Raw genomic sequence first — 16,111 nt, 5'->3', positions numbered from 1 at the left:
GGAGAGCCTTTTGAGTTTTTTAATAGGATCAGGACTGGATCCCTCCAGGTCCACTCCCTGGCAGGACTCCCTGCTGTCCATGCGCTGTGAAGTAGAAATAAATGAGGGGAAAGGCCGAAGTCAGCTTTCTCTGTAGCGTAGAATCATACTTTCCCCTCATTCCCAGGTTTCTGTGGCCCAAAATCAAGAGGTTTCCTTACCAAGTCCAAGAATACCTTGATTCACTATCAGATGGTGCATGGTGCACCTTTACCTGGAAGGCCCTCTACTCACCCTTTCCCTCCTAAAAGCTTTATTGGAAAACCGAAGTGTCTTCTCTATAAAACGTTTCCTGATTTATCCAGTCAGAGTTCAACATTCTTGCCTTTGGCCTCAGTTTCCCTGCACAGTTTTCTATGGCCCTTGCTCATCCCTTACTCCTGACCCCAAAATGGATGAGTTGGATCTTTTTGATCTGTCCATGTCACGTTTTATGTATACCATATTATTAATGTTGCTTTATAATTGCATGTTTATTGGTTTGTCTTTTTCCTTGGACTGGGAACTTCTTTAGACAGAGACTGAGTCTTGATATATCCTTATTTCTAATACAACAGCTAGCACTTACTAATTTCTCAATGAATGTTTGTTGACCGAATAAATGAATGAATGGTCTAGTTTTTAATCCTATTTTATTTCATTTTTTTAATTTTTTTATTTTTTAAACATTATTTATTTATTTATTTATTTTTGGCTGTGTTGGGTCTTCGTTTCTGTGCGAGGGCTTTCTCTAGTTGCGGCGAGTGGGGGCCACTCTTCATCGCGGTGCGCGGGCCTCTCACTGTCGCGGCCTCTCTTGTTGCGGAGCACAGGCTCCACACGCGCAGGCTCAGTAGTTGTGGCTCACGGGCCTAGTTGCTCCGCGGCATGTGGGATCTTCCCAGACCAGGGCTCGAATCCGTGTTCCCTGCATTAGCAGGCAGATTCTCAACCACTGCGCCACCAGGGAAGCCCTTTAATCCTATTTTAAATGTAACGTGTTGCATTGTATCTCCTAAAAGGTTGGGAGCTCTTTAAGAGAAAGGATTTTAATTTTTATATCTCTAAATTTTATATCTCTATATATACCTAGCATGGTACCTTCTATGTAATACATGTTTGATAAATGAATAGCTGAATAAATGAATGAATGAATATGTATATAGCACTATCATGTGATACTTCTCAACCCAGAAAAAACTTCTATGATTATGAGAATCATTTTATTGTGAACAGTACAACAGAAGCTTTTAGTTTTTTCTCTGCTTTCAGAAGAACATGCTATTTTGAATGAAACATTTAGGTCAAAATTTTATTTGGATGAATCATTTCTCACCCTGCCACACACAAACTTGTTCTGAGGATTAAATAATGAAAATGTCTATATAGGCATTGGTAAACTCCAAAGCGCTCTAACAGATGTAAGTCCCTGATACACAAAAAATTTCTACTCTCTCTGGGGATGGGACAGGTTGAGCAGAAAATCTTTAGAGTTTTCTTTGTCAAGTGTTTGTCACTATTAAAATTCTTTGTAGTTACATATTTACATAATCAATCTGAGATTTAATTGTCCAGCATATTTAGCTCATTTGCTCAGGATATTCTGGAATGAAATATGTCAAGATGTTAAAGTTGGAAAAAGACCATCAAGGAAGATGAGAGACTTGGAGACATCAATCTATCTAAATAGCGTAGTATTTTGAAAAGACCAAAACCCACTGATAGTTTTGTCTCTTAATATAACATGTTTTTCAAGGTTAGCGTTTCAGATCCTGAATCCAGATCAAGTCACATATCAACAATCTAGAGGTATAAATATTTAGGGTAGATGGATGAGAGAGAGAAGGGGAAGTGAAATCTGTCTTTAGGGTAATTTTTCACCAACTTCTATCTTAAACTTGGAGAGATAGGCTGGCTCTTGAGGGAATTCTAATGTTCCCTCTTGATTTTTGGCCTAAGAATTAACTTAAAAATAGACTAGAGAGTGTCCTTTCCCCTAGTTTTCATACTGGTCCTTGCTGGCCTTCTAAAGGCTGGGGACCTGCGAAGGAGGCAGTAACCCCAAACTCTGTCATGGTGCCCACATTAAATATTGGAGAGAAAAAATACTAAAAAAGGAGAAGGAAAAATTCTAGGAAAAAGAGAAATTTTACTTCCACTGCTGTGACAATTCCCTTGACGTATGTTAGATTTTGTCTTCTTTAGAAGTAGAGTGAAATGATAGGTAAAACCTGAGGTTGGGGTTTTCAGTAACCACACTTCAGTGGAAAGCTCTTGTGAGATTATCTGGTCCAGCAGTTCTTAACTTTTATTACCATGCAAACTCACAGAGATATAACCATACCCTATGGTAACAGTAGATCAGAATGGCAGGGATATTCAACTGGAAGGTGTACCCCTTCGGAGGAGGAAACATATTAAATTATTGGGAGGAATATAGGTTGGTATATGAGGGGATCAAATAAACCCCTCTCATTTTATACATGAGAAAAATGAGGTTTAAAGTGTTAAAGTAACTTTCCCAAAGTTCCACAGATAGATTAATGGGGACACTAGGTAGATTAATGGGGACAATACTGAAATCTAAGATCCTAATTTCTATTCCAGTCTTATTTTTTTCTAGTCACACACGGTGGATTACCAAATAATACATGTTTTCACGGCATCTGTCTTCAGTAGGCCTTTTTATGTTTCTGGCCCTGTGTAATCATATAGTTAATCTTCTTGATTAAAACACTAATGGGAAGCCTTTAGTATCTAAAACTCAGGTAATAGTGGGACAGGAGACTCACACAGATTCCCATCTTTCTTTACTCCATGGTATATATCCATAGAAGTTTAAACACTACTTATTTATGCCCCCCATCACATTTTATGCGTACTTATATTCCTCCACCTAAGCACAGCTCACTTATTTATTGAATTTTCCTTCTTTACCATATGCTCCATAAAGATATATAGTATCTAGATGTAAAACAAGCTTATTATTACTACCCTCTACTAACATAACAATTATGAATTATTACAAAGGACACATTCCTCACCATTAACATTGTTTGGTATGACTTATCATAATTAAAAATAATAATAACTAGCATTTTAATAATGCTTTCAAATTTCAAAAGGCTTATCTTCACATGTAGATAAATTATATTTATCTGGCTTAAGCTATCAGAAAAGAACAATAAAAGTGTCCTTTTACTTTGTGTGTTCTTTTTCATAACATCCTTGCAAATTGTGGTAATTATCTGAAGCAAATCTTTATCATCTGATAGAAGTCCTGTGAATTAGGTGAGATACCAACACTGTTCTACAGATGTGACTCCCAAGCAGGCACTTGGCTGAGCTTAGCTTGAAATTGTGGTCATCTGACACCAGTCCAGTGCACCTTATGTACCCTGTTGGTACCGTATGTCATGTTTTGATTTAAACAAGAAAACTGAGCATGGAGATTGATGATCTTAGTGTATTTTTATGGTGACTCTATCAATAATCCCTCAAACAGCACTTCAGAGTTTAGTGATGCCTTAAAAATATATCACCTAAATAAAGGTTTCTCTAAAAGGCTTACAAATCACAAAATAGGATTCTTAGCACAAGTACTGAATTCAGTACTTTATTGCAGTTAAGTTAGACATGTTAGGATCGTTGATAAGATGAAATCATGTTAGTTGATGACATGTCTTAAGCCCCATTAAACAGAAAATGAAAAATACCAGTTTCTCATAGAAGGAGCATGCATGGGCTGCAGAGTCAGTCAAATTCTTGCTGCAATCCCAGTCAGGCTGCTTTCTTGTAGGGTAACTTATAGATGAGCTTCTTACCCTCTGTGAGCCTCAGTTTTCTCTCCTGTAATGGGCATAGCAACACATCTATCCATATTTGTTATAGCAACTAGTGATAATGTACTGAGTCTAGAATAACCATTCGCATATTTTGTAGCTCAGTAAATCACAGCTGTGGTTTATATGATTATTTATTAACATTATTTGTAGTATTTATATAATTGAGTGTAAAATAAGTAAAGATAAAAGATGTTGTATTAGAATCACCTCCTCCCCTTTTAGCACTAATCAGAACTCTTAAAGGAAAGCACTTCATTCTCTCTAAAAGGCCAATTAGAATTGAATTTATTGGAGTTACAACAAAAGAATATGTTAGCTCGAGATACATTTCTTATGTGAAAAGAAGTGCCTGGCAAATTGTTTAGAATGTTAGATCTCTGTGCTCCTTGTTTCATTTCTTTGCACCTCAGTTTCTGATGTGACAGGAAAGGCCTCTAAAATCTTTCCTGTACAACTCTACATTCTGGGATTCTATGAAATGCCCTAGAGAGAATCATCACCACAAGCTTACGATCTGGAAGGGGAGACAAGTAAACAAGTCTTTCTGTACCTTGACTCAAGAGATTTCACAGGGGTACAGCATGTATTGGTGTCCTCTGGGAGCCTGGAGGAGAGACCAGTTCTGCTTCTAGGTTAGGAGGATTCTCAGGTGGTTCCCACCGGGACCTGAAAGGCCAGTTGCTGAGGAAGCCTGGTTCCAAAAACCTAGGCCTTAGCGAAATACAAAAACCAAAGAATAATTTCTTGTGCCTTGATAAGAGTAGAAATGACATACCTAGTTTCTTTTAGCACTGCACCAAAAAATTATTCTCAAAGACTTCTCCTATACTTGTAAATATGGTAATAAACACACTGATGATAAACATATCAGCTGGTGTAGATTGCTGCACGTCATATGTAGAACATAACATATTTTTTACTTATTTGCAGCAAAACCAAGGCAAGTGCCCAGCCCAGAATTGTTCAGTGGAAGCCCCTGCTTGGATGCCTGTTCACCACTGTACTGTAAGTTTATTTGATTATTCTAAGATTGGCAAGATTAAAGGATAATTATTTTTATACTTTGGAACAACCTTAGTGGAATGGGCTAGAATACTCCCTGAAATTCTAGAGTAGAGCAAACATTTTGAAAGGAGAAAGAATATCTTCTCAGAAAGCTCTACATTATAAGAAGCACCGGTGATTAGGGATTACATGTATTTCTTTTTTGGAGTGAGAGTAACTTGTAAAGGATTTGTCTAAATGGGTTATTGATGGTTTAGAATTGAATACTCTTTAAAATGAATGTGTTTGCACATATATTTTTCTCAATAGCTGCATATTCAGCAATACTTGATTTTAGATGCCTTAGAGAAGGATTCTTTCTCTTCTTCCATTGTTGTGTTGACTGTTTAATAGTGATGAGTACACAGGTTTGCAATTTTCAAGTCTTCCTGGTATAATAATAGCCTCTGCATTTGTGTGAAATCTTCCATCAGAGAATTTTCAAGTGCTTTAGAAACAAACAGGTACTATGTCATCATTCCTCTGTTGTAAATGGGAAACTTAAATGCAAAGGAAGTAAGAATAGTGCATCAGTTGTAAGGTTGGGAATAGATTCTGGTTGCCCTGACTGTCCTTCATGAACTCATTCCACGACGCTGTGCTCTGAATAAGTGAAGAAAGTGGCTTGATTGTATGATATAGTTTTATATACACATTGCCTGATAGAAATGACAGTGGTTCCTCTGGGAACCGTGTGTGCTGTAACTGAGGGTTTGCCTGTCATGAAATAATTTGTGTGTGATGAGGACAAAAAGTTCGAAAGTTACTTTTGAGGCATTCCCCTCATTTGACCTACCTTGCAGGCAGTATAAAGTGATATGTGGAGTGCTTTAAATATCCTCATCTATTATTGAGGTACAGGCTTCTGAAAGGTGCAGCTGGACTCTCATAGCATGACTTATGACTGTGTTAAAAGGCAGTAGGCCTGGAGGAGCCTACTTTTCACTCAGATTGTGTGAGAGAATGAAGCCTCTTTCCTTGATTTCCGTTTATCTGTGGAAGATGAGAAGGTGGGATCACCTTTAATGAAGGAGCGATGATCATGCTAAATTTTGGAGGCATTCCTGCAGTGCAGAGGCAGCTCAGCTTGCTGGAGACATGGAGTATTAAAATGTCACACTTTTGTGAGCAGGTGGTCAGAGGGGAGCACCTACTTAGGGACTCTGCTGATGCCAGAGAAAGGATGAGTTTTAATAATTCTATTTCTTCATCAATCACTCCTTTTATTGTATCCCTAGTGATATTATCTCACAGTTACTGATTTATAATGCCTATTTCTCCAAGAAGACCATGTGCTCTTCAGGGTCCTAGTATACCTACACCTAGGTAAATCCCTGAGTACACGGTAGAAGCTCTGTGAGTGTATATTTAATAAATGAACCTTCAATCTGTTGATTTCCTCTTTATAATAAGTTTTAATAAATTATTTTGTAACTCACATTTCTTGCTGAATAGGAATAAATATATTTTTACTTTCTTAGTTGGGTGGTTTCCATTTCTCACCTTCAAGTGTCCTTTTATACTTTCTCCTTCAGAGTACCATTGAATATGCGTTTTGAGGAATTTTGTTTTCAAATTCCTTTGCCATTTACTTAAAAGTAATACATATCCCAGTGGGGCAAGCACTTTCTGGAGGAATTGCACAACCCATAATGATTCTGCTTTCTCTGTCAGTAACCCCAGTCTACAAAAGTAGGCTCCTACTGGCCATGTTTGGGATCTGTGAGTCTGTGCCTGGCCATGACTGACTGGTCCAAGAGGTAAATATCTGATCCCAGGTGAGCCTGTTGGGTTCTCTCTCCTGGGTATTTGAAATTTGTACCAGAGAGATATCAAACTGGTAGCCATCAGTATTGAATCATATGAATGACAATAGTTTGGAAAATATTCTATGAACCTCAGTTGCTGAGATTCCTTGAGTTGCCGAGATTCCTTGAGTTGCTGAGATTCCTTGAGTTGCCGTATATCTGCCCTTTAAGGTTTAGCTTGCTCAGATCTCTCTTTAATTTTGTGAGAAGGGCTCAATAACCTGCTGATAAGTTACATTCTTTTTCCTTAAGTTATCTAGATTTTGTTTTATTTTGTTTGTTTGGGGGAATTTATTGCTCTTTGATTTATTTGCAGCCAAAAAGTAAACTCCCTTAACTAACATCTCCTGGTCTGCAACATTTATGGAGCTCCCACCAGTATTGATGTAATGAGTAGTTGTCTCAGACAGAAAGAACTCAGAACTGTGGGATTTTGATAATTTATAATAGTCCATTCATTTCAAATATCTGGTTATATATAACACTTGGGCACATAAAAATGAGCAAAGAATAATTTGGTAATGACTTAACTCACATTATAAAATGAGAAATATGTCTAGTTAACAATACAGTAATAAAAGCATATTTACATAACAAAAGCTATATACAATATGTGAAGTAGTTCTGGTATTAATTTCCATTTTCTCATCTCTCAGGAAATAGACACAATCTTAGCCTCCTGCGTTTAAGAGAATGTCTTGTCCGTCTCAAACCCTCTATGGGCTGAAGCAGGTTATAAATTAATTAATACATACTTACATTCAAAATAAATGGATAATTTCTGTTATCTTTGTGCATTTTTAAATTCACTTGATTCTTTCCTACACTTCTCTCCCCGCTGCCCTATTCTTTCTTGGTGTTTTGCTCTGGAGTAATTGTATCCTTATAGCTAGGCTTTGTTACTTTATTCAAAACAGTCCTGGTCTTTGTGTGTGCTTTTGCCTCCAGGTTCATTTTAAGTGCAGAGGTTTTATCATTGGTTCTTCCAAGAAACTTTCTCTCTCCAAATTGTTTTGCAAATGCCTGTCAACAGCTACATATTGCCTTGAAAATGACTTCTATTACTACTTGATCACTCTCCTCTTGGATGCTCTCTTTTTTTGGCACTCCACATCTCTGTAATAATGGGACCAAGAAGTGTTTTTAAAGACTTTTCCTTTTAGTCAGAATTACAATGTACAGATTGGGATTCAAGCTGAATAGAAAATTTACCTCCAGCAATTATACAGAAACATAGGCATATTTATACTTTGTGAATAATTATAAGTGAAATATCTTCCCTAGTGAGAAGTGTGACAGTTTTGTTTATTTATCTTTCCTTGTATGGCTGCATTAAGCATTAGAATGATACCCTTCCTCACCTCTACACTTTACATTTAATTGGGTTGTATGCTCATTGGTTTGTACGATCACGAGTATGAACACAGTGGTTACCTGAACCCCTGCCACTTAGAAACAAATGAGAAGAGACCCACAGGTTCTGGGACTCAGGTGAAGACAGGCAGATCTCTGAATCTGGAGTGAACTAGGCTAAGAATTAGTTCCTGTCAGCTGGAAATAAAGAACCTTAGATTTGACCAGCTGCAGGAGGCTTGAGCGGCTGCTGCATTTCAGGGCAGGTCTCTGGACCACTCAGTATGACTATGGCCTATGAGTGGATTTGGTCACTTTGAGGAATGTCCCCAAACACAATCCTTAGTTATTAAGCATTACTCAGAAATGGCTGTAATGTATAATTTTATTGATTAGACATATGCTATATAAATACACATGATTTGTCTAGAATAATTGCTTTGTTTCTCTTTATGTTTGCACACCCCTTAGTTCCTGGAAATTTAAAAATAATGTAATGAGAGGAGTTTCTAAAAGCTAAGTTGAAAAAAAAAATCCCTGCTATTATGGAGCTTATCATGGATATTGTTATTTCTGCATATCTCTATTGTTATGTAGTATTCACCCATAAATAGATATGGGAAATATTTTTAAAAATCATATAAGCATTTGTAAATAAGAACACTGTACTCTGAATACATCAACTCTCATTTACTCATTCAAGAAGCATTTACTGAGCATATTTTGTAAGTTGTAACTGACCCTTTGATTCCTCGGGATAGAGCAGGGAACGATACATGCATATAATCATTATACTGTGTAATACATGCTATATAGTGGTCTGTACAAAAAGCTATAACTTTTCAGAATGGAGATTTGCCTCAAGATGGATTTTGGAAGACAGAATATGCAATTTTTAGTAATAGTTAAGTATAAAAGCTTTAGAATTGAATACGTTTTGTGTTAAAATACGAATTCTGCCACTTACTAGCCATATAACATTGGACAATCTACTTAATCTCTCTGAGTTTACACGTGTGACAGGATATTTTGAGATTTACATGAGATAATGCATACCACATGTTAACACAGCACCTGGCACATGGTAATTGCTTGAAAGGTGGTAAGAGAAAAGAAAGAAAAGAATAGGTCATTCTAGAAGCAAGTGATGGGGGAAGGATGAATTGGTGAAGAAAAGCATAAAAAACAGGCAATAACTCATTATTAATTTAGGGCTATTTAGGAGGGCCCTTTCTTCCAACAGGGATTCAGGCTTGTTCAGGAAGAGTTTCCAGGAGTTAATACACAAGTCTTTAAGACTGTAAAAGGAGAAATCCTGAAGCTCTTGAAAAAAAACATTTGTCCTCTGACAGGCAAGAACTGATGATATGGAGTGTCATATTGAGATGTTTGTATTCTGAGTAATATAAAGCCATTTTTGAAGAGTGGGGCTAGATACTCTTTTTAATTTAAAAGCATATTAACATTTCACTACAATGTCTCTCTAGATTATGAAAGTAATTTTTCTCTTTTATGGGAAATCAATAAAAACAGCCGTTCCTGTAAGAAACCAGAGGAGATGTTCTTTTAAAGTGTTTATTGTTTCAGCATGTTCTCCCAGACTGCCTCCCATTACCCACAATTGGGATCATTCCCTCTAATTGAAACCAGTTAATACAATGTGCATAAGCTATTCTATACTAGTGCAAGGGTTTTTTTCACCCTGTTTTGGTAGCTTCTCCCCCACCTTTTTTTCTCCACAGTTCATTGTGTGACTTCCTCTTGTATACAGCCCAAATAAATACCCAGACCATGGTACTTAGAAACATCCAACACAGTCATAAAATAAATAATGTTGTGTCTGCTCTCTGGGTATTGTAGAGTTCCTAGGAACACAGACCCGCTGTGCAAACTCTGCTGCTGGGAAATTACACCCAGGATGGCTTTGATGGGTATTGTCTTTCCAAAGACTGGATATAATTTTTATTTTTTAGAGCAAGGTTTTCATACCATCAGTGGTTAGTTCCCTTATAGAACAAAAAGTTAGGATGTTATCAGATGATCACAATTTTAGGAAAATTATGGAAAATTACAGAGTACAGGGCTTTAAATTGGTCTACACTGGGATTAGAGTACATCTGGCCATATGGGTGGTAGCTGTAGGGTTAGAAAAGAATTCAGAGGGGAAATTTTCTTAGAAAAAATCATAATGCACTTTAAGAGATGTGAGCTCTGTGGAATGGCTCTGATTCCAACTTGGCTGTAGTTAGGGCTTTGAATCAAGGAAAGTATGTGGAAGACTAGATTGATACAATGGATACATTGCTTTTTTTCCCCTCTCTTCTGGCCGTTATAGTACTTTCGACTTATACTGGTTTCCTCTCTAGGTTCGAAAGAACCTGCTGGGAACTGCAGGATTCATATCAGATAATTTTGTTACACTGATCTTTGAAGCATGTTCAGAAAGGGAACCCACAGTATTTATGGGTTTGGTGGGGAGGGTTCATGGGAGAGATGAAAGGGCATTTCCAGTGAGCACACACAAAAAACACACAGAGTAAAGAACTAAAGACATGTAAACATGTACCCACCATACCCTGTGCAGAGATGAAGGTTTCAAGTCCTGAGGTTGCTGGCAAGATCTGAGAAGCTATCCATCAGTGTTCTTATTTTTTTCCCACAGATTTACTGAAATATAATTCACACACTATTACAATTCAACCATTTCAAGTGCACAGTTCAGTGACTTCAGTACATTCAGAGTTGTGCTACTCTCACTACTACCAATTTTAGAACATTTTCATGAGCTCAAAAGAAACCCCATGTCCATTATAAGTCACTCCCCACTCCTCTTCCCTCCAGCTCCTGGCGATCACTAATCTGCTTTCCATCTCTATGGATTTGCTTATTCTAGACATTTCCTATGAATGGAATTATAAAATACATGACCTTTTGTGATTAGCTTCTTTCACTTAACATAGTATTTTCAAGGTTTAGCCATGTTGTAGCATGTATCAGTTCTTCATTACTTTATCTTGATGAGTAATATTCCATTGTATGGCCATACCACATTTTGTTTATCCATTCATCAGTTGGTAGACATCTGTGTTGTTTGCCGTTTTTCAACATGGGAATAATGCTACTATGAGTATTCACATGCACGTTTTTGTATGGACGTATGTTTTTACTTCTCTTGGATGTATACCTAGGACAGGAATTACTGAGTTGTATGGTAACTGTGTTTAACTTTTTGAGGAACTGCCAGAACTGTTTTGTAAAGCAGTTACACTATTTTACATTCCCACCAGCAATGTACGAGGGTTTCAATTCTCCACATCCTCACAGCATTTGTTATTATCTGTCCTTTTTATTGTAGTCATACTAGTGGGTATGAGGTAGTATCTCATTGTAGTTTTGATTTGCACTTCCCTAATAATTAGTGATGTGTTGAGCATCTTTTCATGTACTTTTAGGCTATGCTTTTATCTTTGGAGAAATGTCTATTTAGATTGTTTACCTATTTAAAAAAATTTTTTTTGGTCTTTAAGTCTTTGAGTTGTAAGAGTTCTCTATATATTTTTTTTAAGCATCTTTATTGAAGTATAATTGCTTTACAATGGTGTGTTAGTTTCTGCTTTATAACAAAGTGAATCAGTTATACATATACATATGTTCCCATATCTCTTCCCTCTTGCATCTCCCTCCCTCCCACCCTCCCCATCCCACCCCTCTAGGTGGTCACAAAGCACCGAGCTGATCTCCCTGTGCTATGCGGCTGCTTCCCACTAGCTAGCTATTTTACATTTGGTAGTCTATATATGTCCATGACACTCTCTCACCCTGTCACATCTCACCCCTCCCCCTCCCCATATCCTCAAGTCCATTCTCTAGTAGGGCTGTGTCTTTATTCCCGTCTTGCCACTAGGTTGTTCATAGCCTTTTTTTTTTTTCCTTAGATTCCATATATATGTGTTAGCATACTGTATTTGTTTTTCTCTTTCTGACTTACTTCACTCTGTATGACAGATTCTAACTCCATCCACCTCATTACAAATACCTCCATTTCATTTCTTTTTATGGCTGAGTAATATTCCATTGTATATATGTGCCACATCTTCTTTATCCATTCATCCGATGATGGACACTTAGGTTGCTTCCATGTCCTGGCTGTTGTACATAGAGCTGCAATGAACATTTTGGTAAATGATTCTTTTTGAACTATGGTTTTCTCAGGGTATATGCCCAGTAGTGGGATTGCTGGGTCGTATGGTAGTTCTATTTGTAGTTTTTAAGGAACCTCCATACTGTTCTCCATAGTGGCTGTATCAATTTACATTCCCACCAACAGTGCAAGAGAGTTCCCTTTCCTCCACACCCTCTCCAGCATTTATTGTTTCTAGATTTTTTGATGATGGCCATTCTGACCGGTGTGAGATGATATCTCATTGTAGTTTTGATTTGCATTTCTCTAATGATTAATGATGTTGAGCATTCTTTCATGTGTCTGTTGGCAATCTGTATATCTTCTTTGGAGAAATGTCTATTTAGGTCTTCTGCCCATTTTTGGATTGGGTTGTTCGTTTTTTTGTTATTGAGCTGCATGAGCTGCTTGTAAATCTTGGAGATTAATCCTTTGTCAGTTGCTTCATTTGCAAATATTTTCTCCCATTCTGATGGTTGTCTTTTGGTCTTGTTTATGGTTTCCTTTGCTGTGCAAAAGCTTTTAAGTTTCATTAGGTCCAATTTGTTTATTTGTGTTTTTATTTCCATTTCTCTAGGAACTGGGTCAAAAAGAATCTTGCTGTGATTTATGTCATAGAGTGTTCTGCCTATGTTCTCCTCTAAGAGTTTGATAGTGTCTGGCCTTACACTTAGGTCTTTAATCCATTTTGAGTTTATTTTTGTGCATGGTGTCAGGGGGTGTTCTAATTTCATACTTTTACAAGTATCTGTCCAATTTTCCCAGCACCACTTATTGAAGAGGCTGTCTTTTCTCCACTGTATATTCTTGCCTCCTTTATCAAAGATAAGGTGACCATATGTGCGTGGGTTTATCTCTGGACTTTCTATCCTGTTCCATTGATCTATATTTCTGTTTTTGTGCCAGTACCAAACTGTCTTGATTACTGTAGCTTTGTAATATAGTCTGAAGTCAGGGAGCCTGATTCCCCCAGCTCCATTTTTTGTTCTCAAGATTGCTTTGGCTATTCGGGGTCTTTTGTGTTTCCATACAAATTGTGAAATTTTTTGTTCTAGTTCTGTGAAAAATGCCAGTGGTAGTTTGATAGGGATTGCATTGAATCTGTAGATTGCTTTGGGTAGTAGAGTCATTTTCACAATGTTGATTCTTCCAACCCAAGAACATGGCATATCTCTCCATCTATTTGTATCATCTTTAATTTCTTTCATCAGTGTCTTATAATTTTCTGCATACAGGTCTTTTGTCTCCTTAGGTAGGTTTATTCCTAGATATTTTATTCTTTTTGTTGCAGTGGTAAACAGGAGTGTTTTCTTAATTTCACTTTCAGATTTTTCATCATTAGTGTATAGAAATGCAAGAGATTTCTGTGCATTAATTTTGTATCCTGCTACTTTACCAAATTCATTGATTAGCTCTAGTAGTTTTCTGGTAGCATCTTTAGGATTCTCTATGTATAGTATCATGTCATCTGCAAACAGTGACAGCTTTACTTCTTCTTTTCCGATTTGGATTCCTTTTATTTCTTTGTCTTCTCTGATTGCTGTGGCTAACACTTCCAAAACTATGTTGAATAATAGTGGTGAGAGTGGGCAACCTTGTCTTGTTCCTGATCTTAGTGGAAATGGTTTCAGTTTTTCACCGTTGAGGACAATGTTGGCTGTGGGTTTGTCATATATGGCCTTTATTATGTTGAGGAAAGTTCCCTCTATGCCTACTTTCTGCAGGGCTTTTATCATAAATGGGTGTTGAATTTTGTCAAAAGCTTTCTCTGCATCTATTGAGATGATCATATGGTTTTTCTCCTTCAATTTGTTAATATGGTGTATCACGTTGATTGATTTGTGTATATTGAAGAATCCTTGCATTCCTGGGATAAACCCCACTTGATCATGGTGTATGATCCTTTTAATGTGCTGTTGGATTCTGTTTGCTAGTATTTTGTTGAGGATTTTTGCATCTATGTTCATCAGTGATATTGGCCTGTAGTTTTCTTTCTTTGTGACATCTTTGTCTGGTTTTGGTATCAGGGTGATGGTGGCCTCGTAGAATGAGTTGGGGAGTGTTCCTCCCTCTGCAATATTTTGGAAGAGTTTGACAAGGATAGGTGTTAGCTCTTCTCTAAATGTTTGATAGAATTCGCCTGTGAAGCCATCTGGTCCTGGGCTTTTGTTTGTTGGAAGATTTTTAATCACAGTTTCAATTTCAGTGCTTGTGATTGGTCTCTTCATATTTTCTATTTCTTCCTGGTTCAGTCTCGGCAGGTTGTGCATTTCTAAGAATCTGTCCATTTCTTCCAGGTTGTCCATTTTATTGACATAGAGTTGCTTGTAGTAATCTCTCATGATCTTTTGTATTTCTGCAGTGTCAGTGGTTATTTCTCCTTTTTCATTTCTACTTCTATTGATTTGAGTCTTCTCCCTTTTTCTCTTGATGAGTCTGGCTAATGGTTTATCAATTTTGTTTATCTTCTCAAAGAACCAGCTTTTAGTTTCATTGATTTTTGCTATTGTTTCCTTCATTTCTTTTTCATTTATTTCTGATCTAATCTTTATGATTTCTTTCCTTCTGCTAGCTTTGGGTTTTTTTTTTTTTTTTAAAGGTTAGACTTTATTTTATTGCCTAGATTCTATTTTTTTTTTAATTTATTTATTTATTATTTATTTATTTTTGGCTGTGTTGGGTCTTCGTTTCTATGCAAGGGCTTTCTCCAGTTGCGGCAAGCGGGGGCCACTCTTCATCGTGGTGCGCGGGCCTCTCACTATTGCAGTGTCTCTTGTTGCAGAGCACAGGCTCCAGACGCGCAGGCTCAGTAGTTGTGGCTCACGGGCCCAGTTGCTCCGTGGCATGTGGGATCCTCCCAGACCAGGGCTCGAACCCGTGCCCCCTGCGTTGGCAGGCATATTCTCAACAACTGCGCCACCAGGGAAGCCCCACTTTGGGGTTTTTTTGTTCTTCTTTCTCTAATTGCTTCAGGTGCAAGGTTAGGTTGTTTATTTGAGATGTTTCCTGTTTCTTGATGTAGGCTTGTATTGCTATAAACTTCCCTCTTAGCACTGCTTTTGCTGCGTCCCATAGGTTTTGGGTCGTCATGTCTCCATTGTCATTTGTTTCTAGGTATTTTTTGATTTCCCCTTTGATTTCTTCAGTGATCACTTCGTTATTAAGTAGTGTATTGTGTAGCTTCCATGTGTTTGTATTTTTTACAGATCTTTTCCTGTAATTGATATCTAGTCTCATAGCATTGTGGTCGGAAAAGATACTTGATACGATTTCAATTTTCTTAAATTTACCAAGGCTTGATTTGTGACCCAAGATATGATCTATCCTGGAGAATGTTCCATGAGCACTTGAGAAAAATGTGTATTCTGTTGGTTTTGGGTGGAATGTCCTATAAATATCAATTAAGTCCATCTTGTTTAATGTATCATTTAAAGCTTGTGTTTCCTTATTTATTTTCATTTTGGATGATCTGTCCATTGGTGAAAGTGGGGTGTTAAAGTCCCCTACTATGATTGTGTTGCTGTCGATTTCCCCTTTTATGGCTGTTAGTATTTGCCTTATGTATTGAGGTGCTCCTATGTTGGGTGCATAAATATTTACAATTGTTATACCTTCCTCTTGGATGGATCCCTTGATCATTATATAGTGTCCTTCTTTGTCTCTTGTAATAGTCTTTATTTTAAAGTCTATTTTGTCTGATATGAGAATTGCTACTCCAGCTTTCTTTTGATTTCCATTTGCATGGAATATCTTTTTCCATCCCCTCACTTTCAGTCTGTATGTGTCTCTAGGTCTGAAGTGGGTCTCTTGTAGACAGCATATATATGGGTCTTGTTTTTGTATCCATTCAGCCAGTCTGTGTC

At 37.3% G+C, this 16,111-nt stretch overlaps 1 protein-coding gene across 3 annotated transcripts in view; it reads left to right on the top strand.

The window, feature by feature from the left end:
- The window catches only part of DLG2 (discs large MAGUK scaffold protein 2), a 2,068,078-nt gene that overhangs the window by 463,391 nt on the left and 1,588,576 nt on the right, over positions 1-16,111 (top strand). For all 3 annotated transcript variants that reach the window (XM_082343299.1, XM_082343288.1, XM_082343300.1), the window contains one exon: positions 4,794-4,868. In XM_082343299.1, the coding sequence (XP_082199425.1) occupies positions 4,794-4,868 (75 nt within the window). The remainder of the gene's footprint in view (positions 1-4,793; positions 4,869-16,111) is intronic.

The sequence above is a fragment of the Balaenoptera borealis genome, assembly GCF_965194805.1.
Source record: "Balaenoptera borealis genome assembly, chromosome: 11".
Taxonomy (NCBI): Eukaryota; Metazoa; Chordata; class Mammalia; order Artiodactyla; family Balaenopteridae; genus Balaenoptera; species Balaenoptera borealis.
Note: the sequence above shows the minus strand (reverse complement) of the source record. Positions and strands in the feature narration are given on the sequence as shown.